Source organism: Drosophila takahashii, chromosome 3R (genome assembly GCF_030179915.1).
Source record: "Drosophila takahashii strain IR98-3 E-12201 chromosome 3R, DtakHiC1v2, whole genome shotgun sequence".
NCBI lineage: Eukaryota > Metazoa > Arthropoda > Insecta > Diptera > Drosophilidae > Drosophila > Drosophila takahashii.
Window position 1 is genome coordinate 35,869,767 of NC_091681.1, and position 15,292 is coordinate 35,885,058.

At 39.1% G+C, this 15,292-nt stretch overlaps 8 protein-coding genes across 8 annotated transcripts in view; 6 read left to right on the plus strand and 2 right to left on the minus strand.

Annotated features, from left to right (window-relative positions):
* Window positions 1-1,163: 1,163 nt before the first annotated feature.
* Obp99d (Odorant-binding protein 99d) lies at window positions 1,164-1,826 on the plus strand. The gene has a single exon (XM_017144985.3). It carries the CDS (start codon window positions 1,205-1,207, stop codon window positions 1,607-1,609), a length of 405 nt encoding a protein of 134 aa, XP_017000474.2. The 5' UTR covers window positions 1,164-1,204; the 3' UTR covers window positions 1,610-1,826.
* Window positions 1,827-2,776: 950 nt separating this feature from the next.
* On the plus strand, window positions 2,777-3,262 carry Obp99b (Odorant-binding protein 99b). Its single transcript, XM_017144988.3, has one exon. It carries the CDS (start codon window positions 2,809-2,811, stop codon window positions 3,256-3,258), a length of 450 nt encoding a protein of 149 aa, XP_017000477.1. The 5' UTR covers window positions 2,777-2,808; the 3' UTR covers window positions 3,259-3,262.
* Window positions 3,263-5,640: 2,378 nt separating this feature from the next.
* On the plus strand, window positions 5,641-9,944 carry LOC108059721 (fibrous sheath CABYR-binding protein). Its single transcript, XM_017145135.3, has 3 exons — window positions 5,641-5,949; window positions 8,553-8,825; window positions 9,245-9,944. Exons 1-3 carry the CDS (start codon window positions 5,926-5,928, stop codon window positions 9,794-9,796), a joined length of 849 nt encoding a protein of 282 aa, XP_017000624.3. The 5' UTR covers window positions 5,641-5,925; the 3' UTR covers window positions 9,797-9,944.
* The window catches only part of Idh3g (Isocitrate dehydrogenase (NAD(+)) 3 non-catalytic subunit gamma), a 194,528-nt gene continuing 184,882 nt past the window's right edge, over window positions 5,647-15,292 (minus strand). Inside the window, exon 7 of the mRNA XM_070216152.1 lies at window positions 5,647-5,656. The gene's annotated coding sequence lies outside the window, so the exon portion shown is untranslated. The remainder of the gene's footprint in view (window positions 5,657-15,292) is intronic.
* LOC108059722 (uncharacterized) lies at window positions 9,985-10,413 on the plus strand. Its single transcript, XM_017145136.3, has 2 exons — window positions 9,985-10,126; window positions 10,196-10,413. Exons 1-2 carry the CDS (start codon window positions 10,078-10,080, stop codon window positions 10,399-10,401), a joined length of 255 nt encoding a protein of 84 aa, XP_017000625.2. The 5' UTR covers window positions 9,985-10,077; the 3' UTR covers window positions 10,402-10,413.
* On the plus strand, window positions 10,999-12,598 carry LOC108059713 (uncharacterized). The gene is made up of 2 exons (XM_017145124.3): window positions 10,999-11,462; window positions 11,523-12,598. The coding sequence occupies exons 1-2, from the start codon at window positions 11,006-11,008 to the stop codon at window positions 12,596-12,598; spliced, it is 1,533 nt and encodes a 510-aa protein (XP_017000613.2). The 5' UTR covers window positions 10,999-11,005.
* Window positions 13,073-14,455, plus strand: Pcd (pterin-4a-carbinolamine dehydratase). Its single transcript, XM_017145128.3, has 3 exons — window positions 13,073-13,248; window positions 13,323-13,476; window positions 14,136-14,455. Exons 1-3 carry the CDS (start codon window positions 13,127-13,129, stop codon window positions 14,433-14,435), a joined length of 576 nt encoding a protein of 191 aa, XP_017000617.2. The 5' UTR covers window positions 13,073-13,126; the 3' UTR covers window positions 14,436-14,455.
* Naa40 (N-alpha-acetyltransferase 40) lies at window positions 14,453-15,228 on the minus strand. Its single transcript, XM_017145127.3, has 2 exons — window positions 14,791-15,228; window positions 14,453-14,722 (listed from the first exon to the last, which is right to left on the minus strand). The coding sequence occupies exons 1-2, from the start codon at window positions 15,159-15,161 to the stop codon at window positions 14,485-14,487; spliced, it is 609 nt and encodes a 202-aa protein (XP_017000616.2). The 5' UTR covers window positions 15,162-15,228; the 3' UTR covers window positions 14,453-14,484.

Here is a 15,292-nt window from a genome sequence, read left to right on the forward strand (position 1 = left end):
ATCGCAATTATGTTTAATCTGTCGAAATATCTCGTATAAACAATCGTCGTTCAGTTTAAATATTGAAGTTGTAGTCATTTTCACAGTTATCCAGCGTTAATTTCCACGACCGATTCAATCAGAATTTATTGCATTACTGAGTGCAACTCATATGATGAGCACTTTTGTAACTTTAAGCTTATCTTATAAATTATTCAAAAATACACCACAGAATCTTTTAAACGGTTTGAATAGGTATGATCGGGGAGAATAACAACTTCTGGGTTATTTGTGATCGATTAAATATGGATACATTTCAATTTGTAAATATATTTTATTATTTGTTTTTTATCATTTGTATACCCTTGCAGAGAGTATTATACTTTTGGTCAGAAGTTTGTAACGCAGTGAAGGAGACGTTTCCGACCCCATAAAGTAAATAAATTCTTGATTTTAAAATTTTATTTTTTTTATTATGAAATATTTTGTTTATTAATTCATGTTGCTATTGTAGTCAAATTTTAATTCGTGAAATCTGCAAGGGTTTTAAACTTTGGCTTTCCGAAGTTAGCTTCTAGCTTAGCTTATATATATTTATTTACAATGAGTCCGAAAATCTCAATGTTAAAAGCCGAAATATGATGACACTTTCCTAATAGTTCTGTGGCATTTTTATTATGGCTGCAAGGGTATCAAAACATCGTAATGCGTCTCCTTACTTGGGCTCATCAATATTTTTGAACGATTTACAGATAAACGGCAATCACTGGCTACAGAGCATTATTAGTGCAATGGTTAACATTTTCCTTTGGTTAAAGGTATCTTTCTAATTTTGTATACACCCGTCATTAAAACCAAACGGAAAAACACCTGTCATTTAACGCACAAAATTTGATTTCAAGCTTTATCACGCTGTTTTTTGAAACGTGACTCTTGATCTTAACTGACCAACCAATATGAGCTTGAACTCGCATCCCAGTACAGGTGTACTTGTATTATGAACCACAACTTTTTAATGGTGTTTTAGGAAGACTCTGATTACGTCAAAAAAACAGATGCTACCACGATGAGAGTAATTACACCGGCCGGCAGACCTATTTTCCATGAATTCTAGGTTAATGCCAATGTCGCTTCTAGAACTGGTTTTCTCAGTCGGATTGTTCTATAAAAGAGCTATATTAATCAGAACTTGCTCCATTTATAAATTTAAGCTGTCGCATACACAATGAATCACTCAAGTCTGGAGATTATCTGCTGTCTGCTCATTTTAATAGCCTTAAGAACGGAAGCAGTTTCGGTTTGGAAATTACCAACCTCGGAGCAAGTGTACGAGGATCTGGAGAATTGTCGCCTAGAAACCCAGGAAGAAAATGCAGACACCTTGCGATGTTTGGTTAAAAAACTGGGACTTTGGACCGATGAGAGTGGCTACAATGGCAAGCGGATAGCAAAGATCTTCGCCGGGCACAACCAAATGGAGGAACTGATGCTGGTGGTGGATTACTGCAACCGGAAGGAGCGGAATGTAGCGCATTTGGATGACTGGGCCTTTGAGGCCTACAGGTGCGCCACTTCCGGTCAGTTTGGTCATTGGATAAAGGATTTCATGAGCCAAAAGGAAGTTAAGTAATGAAATAAAAGTCTGTTCTAAAACAAAACTCCAGAGTCAATTTTGTTATATGTTGATAACTATCGAGTGAAACCTTCGGAATCACAGAATCTACTGTTTTTAATTACTACCTACTACTTGATTGTGCAACGATTTCTGGAACACCTAGACATTTATTTTTAAGAGATTGTGATATGATATGATATTTCATAAATATGATACTTCAAAAATATGATATTTCTTAAATGTGATATTTCATAAATATGATAATTCAAAAAATAATATTCCGATATCGATTGAGCATTTTAAATATTTAAATACGGAATATTTGGTCCATTTGTCGCTTTGTTTTGGACAAAATACTGATATTTTTTTTATCAAAATTAGGATCACTTAAAACAAGCAAGACGGCCAACAACTTTGCTACCGCCATCTGTTGATAAGTAGAGGCGAGCGTAAAAGTCAAAAAAACTATCTATCAAGAGCTGACTGGTGTAAAACTCAGAGCATAGCTTGCGCTGCCAAACAACAGATGGCGCTAGTAGAAAAACAAAGGCATGCGCGGAGCCACAGAAAGGGATTTTGGGTGATAAATTCAACCACTTGGGTGAAAAGGGCAAGGAAATGTGGTATTCAATAAGTTTCAGATGAAGAACTAAATTCTGGTTGCCCCCACTGCAGAGAAAAAAAAATGTCATGGGGTATATTATTTATATTATTATTTATGTCAAATTTATGATTCAATCATATCAAAGTGATATTTTATCATATCATATAAAATACCGAATGTTGAATTTTTTAACAAATTATCTTAAATAAGATAAAGAAAATTTTTATTCCAAAAAGAATATGAATAAATGGATAACAACTGATCTGATCTTTTGTGAATTTTTTTTCTGTGTGTATATAGGAAAATCATTTGAAATTAATTTACTTTTGGAATTTGCTCAAAGTCACGTCATATTCTTGTTCTTGTGATAAGCCGTGATTCAGACTTGTTGACAACCGAGCATCTGGGATGTGGGATCTGGAATCTGGCACCTGCTTCTATCGTTGCCCGGCGACCTTTGGCCTCTGATAAGGGTAATCGTTGGGCCAGTCAATCACCCGCGAATTGAGACAATAGAAGGTTGAATCGATTTCGATTGCCTGGAGACCCAGACTTCGGCTATAAATGCCTTCGCTGATCTGAGAAAAAGACAGAGTAAAAAGACATCGCCATGAAGGTACTCATCGTTCTCCTTTTGGGTCTGACCTTGGCCCTCGCCGGCCACGATCACCATCACCACGAGTCCTATGTGGTGAAGAGCCACGACGATCTGGTCACCTATCGCTCCTACTGCGCCGAGAAGGTTCACGCCGGCGAGGAGCTGGTGGAGAAGTACAAGAAGTGGCAGTATCCCGATGACGCTGTGACCCACTGCTACCTGGAGTGCATCTTCGAGAAGTTCGGCTTCTACGACGCGGAGCACGGCTTCGATGTCCACAAGATCCATGTTCAGCTGGCCGGTGGCAATGCCGAGGTGAATCACTCGGATGAGACGCACCAGAAGATCGCCCACTGCGCCGAAAGCCACAAGGAGGGCGACTCCTGCTCAAAGGCCTACCACGCCGGCATGTGCTTCATGAACGCCAATCTACAGCTGGTGCAGCACAGTGTCCACGCCTAGGTGGCCCAACCATTCCTGGGCATCTCCAGACCCATCTGATCGCATGTCTGCAGTTCAAGACGCAAATAAAAATTATTAAAAATCGAATATTGTAGATATTTCTTGGGTTAATTGGTTATTAAATGGGAAGATCTGATATTAAGGTTGGGAGAATATTTTTTTAAAAAATTATTTCAGACAATAAAACTTAAAAATCTTTACTTATAATTAAAATTTTAGTTTTAAATTAAATATTTATCAAATATTTTTCCTTACTTCCTATCATAATTTCTTTGGAAAAACATATATCTAAAAAAAAAGAGTTCGTAGTCTCATTATGCCAATCAAAACAGAAAAAGGGAAAGCGAAAGTTCGGCCGAAAGTCAAGAGGAAAACGGGGCAGGAGGTTTCGCCCACCACGATGGTCTATCAAACAGCCCCAGCAGATCTTAAAGTTGGTTGGATTGACCCCGCTAACACTAAGAAAGCTCAAACCCCAACGAGTGTGGGTGGAGACCGGATCGGATCACTCTTATCACCTCGGACAGTGAACGTGACTGCGGCAAATAAAAACAAACTATCATGCTGGAGATGAAGGAGTACACATTCGGAAAAAAAGGTATAGCATTCAAAAAGTGGTATATAGTTTGAGAAAAATATTTTAAAACAAGAGAGAACGCTATAGTCGGGTGCCCCGACTATCAGATACCCGTTACTCAGCTAAAGGGAGTGCGAAAGAGATGGAGAAAAACTTTGATCCGCCGTAACTTTTTAACGAATGGTCCGATTTAAAAAATTTCTTCTACATTTCGATAGGTATTGATAAACACAATAAAACTGCATTTTTACTTTTCCAAAATATTGAAATTTTTAAAATCGTATATAAGCGATTGTGGGCGTTAGAGGGGGCGTGGCACCCTTTTGAAACAAACTTGCGCTGCGTAGGAACTCCTAGAATCTGCATGCAAAATGTCAATCTTCTAGCTTTTATAGTTTCCGAGATCTCAGCGTTCATACAGACAGACAGACAGACAGACAGACAGACAGACAGACAGACAGACAGACGGACAGACAGACGGACAGACGGACATGGCTAGATCGACTCGGCTAGTGATCCCGATCAAGAATATATATAGTTTATAGGGTCGGAAACGCTTCCTTCTACCTGTTACATACTTTTGCACGAATCTAATATACCCTTTTACTCTACGAGTAACGGGTATAAAAACACCTACACGACCTATTGAAATTCCGAAATATTTTTTAACAAATATATAGATTTTCTATTAGAACTGAAATTAAAAATTCTTCAGGTATTAGAATTTTTTAATTTTCAATTTTTTAGAAGGCAATTGGTTTTATTTTAAGCTTTAAGCGCTTTCTCCCTCTATTTCAAATCTCCAAGAGAGAGTAATCGGTACTTCACCAGAAATTTACCATATCGATTTAACCGCGATTTTTTTTTCTGTGTAGTATCTAAGCATTTTAAAACAATCTGCTTAACAACAAGAAGTTGATGGCTTGACGGGTAGTTAAGAGCGACTAAAACCCCCGGCCATGAAGCAAAATGAACAGCCGTTCTGAGCTTGGCGTCGCAACGAAAGTGAAACCCGGTAAGCCCATTTGTTATGGCCGAGAATAAAGACTTGTTTTGACCAGCGAAGCTGACAATTGCATTTCCAGAGTGTCGAGAGCTGAACAAATTCCTAGCCCAGTTAGCTTTTTCACTACGCCTCTATTCTACACTTTCGCCCGGTTTATTGCATTCATTTAATGCCGCCGAGCAATTAAATCGAAGCTAATGAAAATGCCTGCTCCAATGCGAAAGCATTTGTTTGGATTGTGTTTCCATTTCATCTCATTCGAAGTGGGAATACCCTGGGAAAGTTTAACTCTACAAGAAAATGTATCTCTTGAGGTACAACTATTTTTATAGCTAAATAAAAAACATCTCTCAAAAAAACATGATTAGATAGATTTATAACAGTTCATATGTATGCCTTATAAATCCTCTAACATAAATGGCAACCAATTTAATAGATCGTTTAGCCACAGAATTTTAAATGTAATAACAATTTAGAATTTGTTTCCTAATAATTCTGGATAATTGCTAAATTAAATGAGTATCGTAATAGATATTAGATTTTATTATTCTTAAGAAAAGTCATAGGAAACTAGGCCAACTGCAATAAGTTCCTGTCACAAAAACCCCAAAGCCACCACAGATGTATATTTTTATTAATATTATTATTTTTTACTTTGTATTATTGTCAGCACTATGGCCACAGTAAGCTCTATAACTACAGCTCCACGACCACCCGAAGGTATAAAAGGTTGCCCATGGCCCAGCATTCGCTTCAAGTCCCCAGAAATCCAACAGAAAGCCAAGAAACGCGCGTGCGCAGCCGCAAAAAGAGTCAGTCAATCGGCGGCAGTCTCCGCGTTAAGTCAACTCAAATCGTGATCTGTGTTCTTCGCAGTGCACTGCATTTCCATACACAATATCATTTGCAGCAACTTGTTTTCAAAGTCATTACGTGTCGGCCAGTCGCTAAACAAATTGTGCATTTATAAAGACAACAGTGCGAATCAGACAATTTATGCCATATTTTCGTGGGTTTTCTGGAGCTTCCTGACACCAAGGGCCGTCAACTGCATACGAAATCCAAGGAAAACCAAAAAATATACATGGTCAATATGCAAATGGAAAAGGTAAGCGGCGTCTGTGATAACTTAATTCATTGATTAATCATCGAATTAAATATATACCGAAAGAGACATGGAACTTTCACTTTCGTTTGCCAGACTCGCAATTAGATTCAGCTTAAGATTCAGTTTAAGACTCAGGTTTAAGGTTAGGCCACATCTATTGCCTTTGAACTGGTCTTAGCCATGAATCCGACTCGAATGGCGGCTGAGTCAGCCTCCAACGAGCCAAACTGGCAGTGCAGGCCACTGAAACCCCAGGCGAATGGGATGAAGAATGGGTCGGGTACAGAACTCGTGGCTCTAAGAATATAACGAAAATATTGTAACATTTATAAGAGAAGGTTTAGTTTGTAATCAACATTGGAAGCTATTTTTTAACGTTTACAGCAAAAAACTTAAAAGCAAAATATTAATTTAAGCCACATACAAATATATTAGTGGTACTTGTAGTTTATTTTTTTGCATTGACAAAATTAAAATTACAACTATCATAAAAATGTCAATAACCATTTAACAATCATTTAAATATCCTATCACATAATTATTTTAAAACATGATAAATAATGGCTCACTATTGAAACGGGTAAAAATTTAAATTTTAAATTTGTTGTGACTTGTTATCTGTGTATTTACTTAGTATTTCTAATCAAACTGAACTACAGCAATTAAAATATAAGTAACAACAATTAAGTAATTACAAATAGTTGCTAATAACGAGGGTTCAGCATTAGGGATTTCAAATGTATTATTCTGTGAGTTAAATTAGAAATGAGACATATGAAAATTAATTGTATTTTTTAAGAACTTATGGAGGAATATTGCAAGTTAACACTACACACCTTAACATGTTTACTTACTTTTATTCGCCATCTATTAGTTGAAATACCTAGTGTCTTGGCCATCACTGCAGGTCAATCCACTTTTCAAGCCAAATTCCATTGACACCTCGAAGTGACCACCCACCCCGATTTGTCGGAAAGCCAGCAAGCCTGAATCTGAGCCTATGGAAACACCCATGGCCAAGAGTGCGAGTGATCCATTGAACCATTTTGAACTATCACTTTTAACGCGGCCATTACAATGGCACTCGAGGTGGCCCAATTTCGTGGCTTGGAGTGCACTTGATCAACGATTATTGTCTGCTGACTCGACTCAATCCACTCCTCTCTGCAATTCGAAGCGATTAATTTCACTGTTGCCAGATGCCAGATATCAGATACCAGATGCCGATGAAATCGAAAACGAATTCAAAGCTAGAAGTGAAAAGGAAAAGCGTCGAAAATTGCTCCCTCGAAAGCAAGATCATGGCGATCGAGACCAGAGTGGGTGGAGGAAAGTCAAAGTGAAATGGTTGGAAAGCAAGGCAAATTGCCAGTCAGTCAGTCAGTAAGTCAGTCAAACAACAATAAGCGATCCAAGGAGGGCGTCTTGAATGTCTGGGTAATCCGAGAGGGGCAATTAGAGTGCAGAGCCCCCAGGGGGATTGGGGATTGGGGGATCCAGATAGGAAACGCGGTCACAGTTCCGCAGATCGCTCCAGTGCATTTCCATGCTCCAGTACCAACTCGTCTAACCGGACCTAGACTCCATCTCTGCGAGGAAAAGGCCTTTCAGCCCATGCACTGGGCGAACAATAAGTTCTGAAATCAGTAAAGAACAAATTTGTTTTAAAAATCAGAGAAATATGTAACATGATTTATCAGTCTTTATATACAATCTTCTTATTAAATATTAAAAGATTTTTGATTAGTTGAAAACTTGATATGAAACGATGATCGAGTTTACGTTAGGTGGTATCAATTTGATATGCTCGAAATGTAAGCAACAGGCCAGTTCGAATTTCGAATATGTCTTTCTCCCTCCCACTCATGTGACTTTAAGCGCTACTCCCTCTATTTCGAATCTCCGAGGAAGAAATCGGTATTGCACGATAAAAAAGAGATGCCAAAAATTTACCATGCGCATATCGATTTAACCTTGACGTGTTTTTTTTTGTGTGTAGTATTTAGTTTTCTAACTTAAGATTTATTAAGTTACTTCATTTGAGAGTAAATCACTATCTATTTAAATTAGAAGTCAGAACGAAATTCGATTTAAAATTTACAGAAAAACCAAGAACTTAGTTCTTAATGGATTTTTTTTCGCCTAGTGTAAGCTAGTGCCCACCGTCCGGTTCGATCGGCTTCTCCGTAATCCAATTAAAGGAACAATCTACATTTCAATTCAAAACTAATGAAGTGTAGAGAATTCGCAACAAAGGCTGACATGTGTTGATTGTTTCGGCGACTGCAGTGCTGGTATTTGGTATTTGAAAGTCTCGGTTTCTTCTGGCGGGGAGCCATTCGATCCATTACTAACAAGCTTCCCTGTAGAGTGGCTCCAGCAGCAGCTCCCCAACTTCCGTCAAACACAAGCACACAATATTGTGCGTAGTCCAAACAATTCATTGATTGATTGTCGATATGGCGATCAATTAGACAGATTATGGTTTTTCATTCAGAAGTGACAAAAAAAAAAAACAACCAGGGACAGCTGTCAATGGAAAATAGATATGTACTTGTGAACTTGTTTAACTCCCCGATTATTATGATTTTGATACCCGGCAGCACACACTTTTGATTCTCGTTGTACTGGGACTTATCTTGTGGACGGGCTCCTCGCAGGCTGCCCGTCGCCTGAGGAAGAAGCCGAAGGTCTACAACGCCCTCATCACCACCGACGACAATCTGACCTCCAGCCGGGCCTATCCGGTCATCCAGCCCACCATCCACGAGCCGGGTTACGCCCCCTTCGGACCCTACAATCCCTATGGCTTCTACAGTCCTCCAACTGTGCGGTTCGGCCAGCCGATTGTCCCTGGACTGACGCCAAATGAGAGGGTGAGTCTACTTATGTAGTGTTTATAATTCTAAATAATAAAAACCTAAAAAAAATATAATTAGAATATAAGTTAGACTGAATAGATTTAAAAAATAAAACGATTGATCAGTTTAGCATTTGAGATTGAGAAATATCTTTTATCAAGTTATCCATATCATTTAGATATGAATAAAAATTATTTTGATCTTATTTTACATTATTGTTAAAAAAATACTACATTTGGTATTTTACATGATAAGATGAAGTATCACGTTGATATGATTGAATCATAAATTTGACATTAATCATATCGGCTTTTTAATGATATGAAATAAGGTGGAATTGATCCTATTTCATATCGAACAAATTCGATTGTATATAAATTTACATTTTAAATTCTTCTCCAAATGACTTGAGTTTATTTATTTGTTATTTTTAGCTCCCCTACCCCCTGCCATCTGCTGCCCAGTTTCCAGGTGGCTATGCTCCATATGAGCCCCAACAGGCGGTGGAATCACCCGGATCCGTGGAGCCACAGGAGGTGCCCAAGGAGCAGATGCCCACTCAACCACTCAACCAGCAGGGACTGCCGCCCGTACTCATCCCCCTGCCCTCGCAGTTCAGGGGGGGACAGCCCATGCACCTGCCTCCCTATCCGTATAGCCAATATCCAGTGATCTACGATCAGGCGGCGGGCTACATAAGGCAGAACTATCTGCCGCCCTATGATTACTACCCCAGTCAGGGTTATCCCATTCGTGAGGCTGCTCCAGCTACTACTGCTCCGAGGATAGAGGAGGATTCTCAGCCTCAGGCCCCACCGAATCCCCCACAGAATGCAGCCGAAATACAGCCTCTGCCACTGGACAATCTGGAACCGGCGCAGCCCAGCTTCGAGGACATTCGCAACGGATCGGAGAGCAAAAACAGTGCGGTTCCGGATGTTCCACCTCCGCCGATACCCTCGGGACCCAAACGTATAACCGGATAATTCCGGTTGCCCAGACGCAGCACACACGTATTTATTACCATTTCGCTTAGGCATATAATATCGATTCGATTGTACAATGTCGCTTAACCCGTAAGCTAAAGTAAGAGTTCATTCAGAGATAACGAATAAATAATACAAAATCAGCCCAGCCAATGCGGTTGATGAACTTGGTGGAGTTCCCTTGGGGAATCGGGAATTCTTTTATCTCAGCTTGGAGGAGACTATAAAGCCAGTGAAGTTGGTGTAGGAATTTACAGTTTATATTAAAAAGGCAACACAGAATGAAGCTGACTTTGCTGCTGATCGTTTGCTTTTGCCTTTTTGGACTGGGTTAGTACATTTTAAGGATTTTAAGAATTATTTCTAAATTTCTTATGAATAACATCTACTGTTTTTTAGCCCTAGGCAATCCAATTGTGGCCACCAAGCCGCCATTTATTCGCAGTCGCTATAGTTTGCGCTGGCGAAAGACAACCACCGTGGTTCCGGAGGCAGCCGTTAATATAGTCACCACCACCGATCATCCCAACTTGGCCACCTCCACCGCCAATGCGGACTACGATTATTATGGGAATGGTGAGGCCGAAAATGTCGTGCACAAGTAATACCTACATATAAATAAAGAAGTTTGAATTTAACCATCAATTAATCATCAAGGTATACAAATCTGCAAAAAAACATGAGATTTCCAATAAAATATATTTTATAATTAAATAAAAAAAGCGTTGACTTTAAAAAAACAATTTAATTGAAAGTTTCCGAAATATAACAAGAGGGAAGCTCGACTATCAGATACCCGTTACTCAGATGGACTGCTTGAATTCCATTATTCTATTATTTGCTCATAACTTTTAAATGAATGCTCCGATTTGAAAAATTTCTTCTACATTTCGATAGGTAATTTTCCAAAATCTTTAAAGATTTAAATACCGCTTTTACTGATTTTTAAATTACGCGCTCAAAGTCTCGGAGCTTTGAGATGTAATGTAAAAATGGTGTAAATTATATATATAGTATATCCATAAGACAAATTTGTATTTCTCGGGAGGAGATTTATTTTGGCCAAAGCTTTAAGCACTCCTTGCATAGAAATGTAATATATAAATGCATTTCCATTTTGATTAAATTTGAATTGATAAGATAAGATTACAAGACAAAACCAATAAATGCTCAGTTTTTTGCTGAAAATTTAGCTAATTGGTCGCAAAAATGAGCACTACCCCAATATTAAAACTCAACCACTTTTGCATGTACGAGATATTTCGGCAGATCAAAATTGAATGCGAAAACAGAAGTGTCCCTGTGAATTATTGGGCTCTGATATATTTTGTGATCAGCTGCGAGAGATTTGTCAAGGCTTTTGAGGAGTGTAACCCGGACCTTTTCAAGAAACTTCATATCGAATTTGCCTATCTCGAAAGAACTGTGTCGATTGATATAAAATTGCAAAAGATTTACGACTTGTTGGCAAAGTTTTCCAAAAAGGACAAGGAATCCTATTGGAAATGTTATGTGGATGCAATCAAGGAGCATCGACGACTGGAGTTTGTGGTATTATATTACAAACGAACGCAACATTATCCCGATCATTTAGATAGGATTCAGGCCCTGATGAATGCCATTGACCACAATAAAGGCCTGCAATTCCTGGAAATAAATATTGAAGGTAAGTTTGGTGTTATAAATATTTTTAATTTACTTTAATCTTAGGGTTCCGACCTTACAGGCTATAGCTTCCAAAATGTTCCACAGTTCGGCCAATTAGTTTACCTCAATCTAAATATTCGAATGGATGCCGAAGATTTGGTGCAGCTGTGCCGTTCAAATCCGAATTTGGAAAATATCAGCTTCATGAGTACCCAATTATATGGAAGGTTTTCGGATATTGTGCCGTACTGCAACCAACTGCGAGCTCTGGAACTAAAAATGAAGATAGATGCCGCGGAATATGCTCCTTTGGCGAAATTGCCAAGACTTAAAAAACTGATACTTAGAGGTAGCCATCGAGAGGGAACTCTTGTAAAGTTGTTTCAAACTTTCGAAGGAAAGATCCTTCAGAACTTGGAAATTTCGGATACTTTTCTCAGTGAGCAAGAGACGTTGGCGATATCGAAAATAAGTAGTTTATCCAACATTTCGAGTGGTTTTAGGGATCAACAGAGCATTGAGAACTTGGCCTTTTCGCGGAGTCTCAAATTGGTAAAAATATATGTTCAATCCGGTCAACACATTTTATTAGGTCAGCTGATTGACTTGATAAAGAAGTCTGCACTAGTTCTACTCCAAAAAGACAGCCCCTCCTTAAAGATCGAATTTGACGAGGAACCAGAAATATTGAAAGTGACCTTTTTTCACACAGACGAAGATGTGGATTTTAAGTACTATCTTCCTAACGACGATGAAAATGACGTTGAGGGCGATGAAGAACGGGTTTACTACGATCTTCTAATTCATCATCTTCTTAAGCATCACCTATTTTATAATGGAACCTATTTTAATGAAGAAGAGGAGGATGAGGAATATGTCCCTTGCGATATCACTAATCACATAACCTGCATTCTCGAGCTTCTAAATATCGTTCAGTTCTTTATTTCCGGACCCTTTAGTACCGACATGTTGCAAACCATCTTTCGGAAATTGGAAAGCACACAGTCACAGACTCTTAAAAAGATAGTAATCAGTGAATGTTCCTCATTAAGCCAAGATAATGCCAATACACTTGCATCATGCCTATCCTTAAGCACTATTGTTAACGCCGACGATAATTTGAATAAAATAATCACAGTTAAAGAGCAATCTTAGGAAAAATTAAAGTACTACAAAATATACCAATCCTTAGTCATAATTTAATATTTATGTTATTAAGTGTTTGGTGTTAGATTTTTAATAGCTCGGCTATATTTATGGACTTTTGTGTAGTTTTAAACTAGAATTAGTTGCTTTCTTTAATTTGACCACGTAATATTGATTCAAGAATGTTAATCAATAGAACTTCATTACTTTTTTGAATTACATTTTTGTAGCATTATATTTGGGGACTTTAATGCAATATATTTTCAGTAGGATGAAAGTATTCCTATGTCAATGGAAAGTGATTTCATTAGCATTACTTTTATCATAATATTTAAAAAACAGTGCTAATCCTTATAGACACAACAAACTACTAGTTTATCTACCATTCTTTTTGATTTTAAATTGAAATTTAACGGTTTTAGTGGTGTTAAAACAAGTTGGCATCCCGGCAAAACAAAACTCGATAGGTCCAATCGATACAAATCAGCTGTTCCTCGCCGACTACAACAACAATAAACAACAAACGAGTTTTAAAAAATGTTATTAACAATTAAATGCGCTCAGAATGTGATTAAGCCGAACTTTCCGAAAGTGGCCAATCTGCTCGCCAGTCGCTGTAAATCTGGTTTATCCGACGGCCCGGCAACAACGAGTGGCAGGTGGGTGGGAGGGAAAAGGGGGGTAAAAAAACCGAACGAACTCAAAAACTGAGCTTTATTTTCTTTGCGCGCAGCTCACAAATCTCAGTTCTGTATTCGCCAGCAGCGAGAGAAGCAGCAAAGGCAGCAACTGGTGGCAGTGCAAATCTCCGGCGATTCTACGGCACCCAAAACTCAGAGGCCCCAGCAGCCAAAACCCAAACTACAACGAAAAAGCGCAAAATGGTGGTAAGTACTGGCGAAAAAGGTGATTTTCAGATCAAGGGCAAGCGAATTCAAGTGAAATCGAGAGGTTTTCTAATCACCTCGAATCAGAAACGAGCCCCCAAGGCCGAGTTTTGACTTTAAGCAAGTGATTTATACCCTAATTCTAAGGAGTATGATGAGTTTGGGGAAGATTCCGCATCTCTATACCATATATTCCCTATAAATGTAAAGGAATTTGTAAAATTACACTTAAAATTCTCTATAACAAAGTTTCCCTATAATGAGAACCAGTTTTACTGGAATTTGGGATACAAAACATGGAATTTTGGCAAGATTTCACCTTTCTATACCTTATAACAATATAGAATATAGATATATTCCTAATAAATGTAAAAATGTAGAACAAGTTTTACTGGAATTTAGGATACAAAGAACACGCCTATTCACTTGTAAAACTAAAATTCCATCGAGCCGGTTCATTTCTGTGCTGAAATAAAGTGATAACCCTTTCAACTTTGCTCTACTATTTCCCAAACATCTAATTGCATATCCTGAACTATAAATCTACTTGAAAATTTAAAGAAATTTAAGTATAATAGAACAATTTTGAAGGATTAGAAGCCCATTTCATTCTTAGCATCGCTCGTACCTTCACTTATATACTTCTTACTCTTTTCCAGGTGCGACTAAACGAACAGGAGCGTGCTGAGAAGCTGCAGCCCCTCCTGGAGGCCGGCTGGACCTTGGTGGAGGGTCGCGATGCCATCTTCAAGCAGTTCGTCCTGAAGGACTTCAACCAGGCCTTCAGCTTCATGACGGGCGTGGCCCTGCTGGCCGAGAAGATCAACCACCACCCGGAGTGGTTCAACTGCTACAACAAGGTGGACGTGACCCTGTCCACGCACGACGTGGGTGGCCTCAGTTCGCAGGACATTCGCATGGCCAATCACTTGGAAGCCACGGCCAGTTTGTTGAAATAAACACATTGTTATATATTCTAGTTGCTAGTTGTCTATATTCTCTGAAGTCTCAGCTCAGCATTGATTTGCTGAATATTTGATAGTCGGCTTGCTCCAGGACATCAGGGGAGATCTCGTCCTTGAGGTAGCCCAGTTGCTTGAAGAAGCTAAGAGAGGCTTCATTGTTGTTCAGCACCGTCAGCATGATCTTCTCCAGGTGCCAAAGGCGGGCGCAGTCTTCCAAAATGCTCATGATGAACTTTCCCAGGCCTTTTCTGCGGTGCTCCTCGGCCACCTGCATTTCGTAGCTGCAAGAGAGGGTTTTCAGGCATTAGCCATGTATCTTGGGATGCAATATATGCTATAGTATACTTACCAATAGAGAACACAATCCCCGTGATCCATATCGAAGCGAAACATGGCATAGGCCACCGGCTCCTTCTTCTCATTCTGGGCCACCAAATAGCGAGCCCAGTTCTTGTTGAGCTCGGCCTGTTTGATCTTCGGCTGCCAGCCCATCTTCAGTTGTTTGTAGAAGGGGCCCACGTTCGTTTCGGCCAGTTTAAATGCCCATTTCAGCAGTTTGGCATCCGCATCCGTCTTCGTTCGGCATATCAGTTTGAATTCCTCTCCGCCGGGCGCCTTGTAGCTTTGGTAGTTGAGAGATTCCAGTGGATTCTTGGCTCTGGCAGCGGTCTCCACAAATTTCTGCTTCGCTCCCTGACTTAACACGTCTTGATTCGGCATTTTTCGGTTAAAATCTTAGGAAAATAAATAATACCCAAAAAAAAGCGCGCAAATTAGAGATGGCGCGCAAAAAATATCAATATCGATACTTGCATAAAAATAAATATCTATATCGCGATATTTTCCCCGAT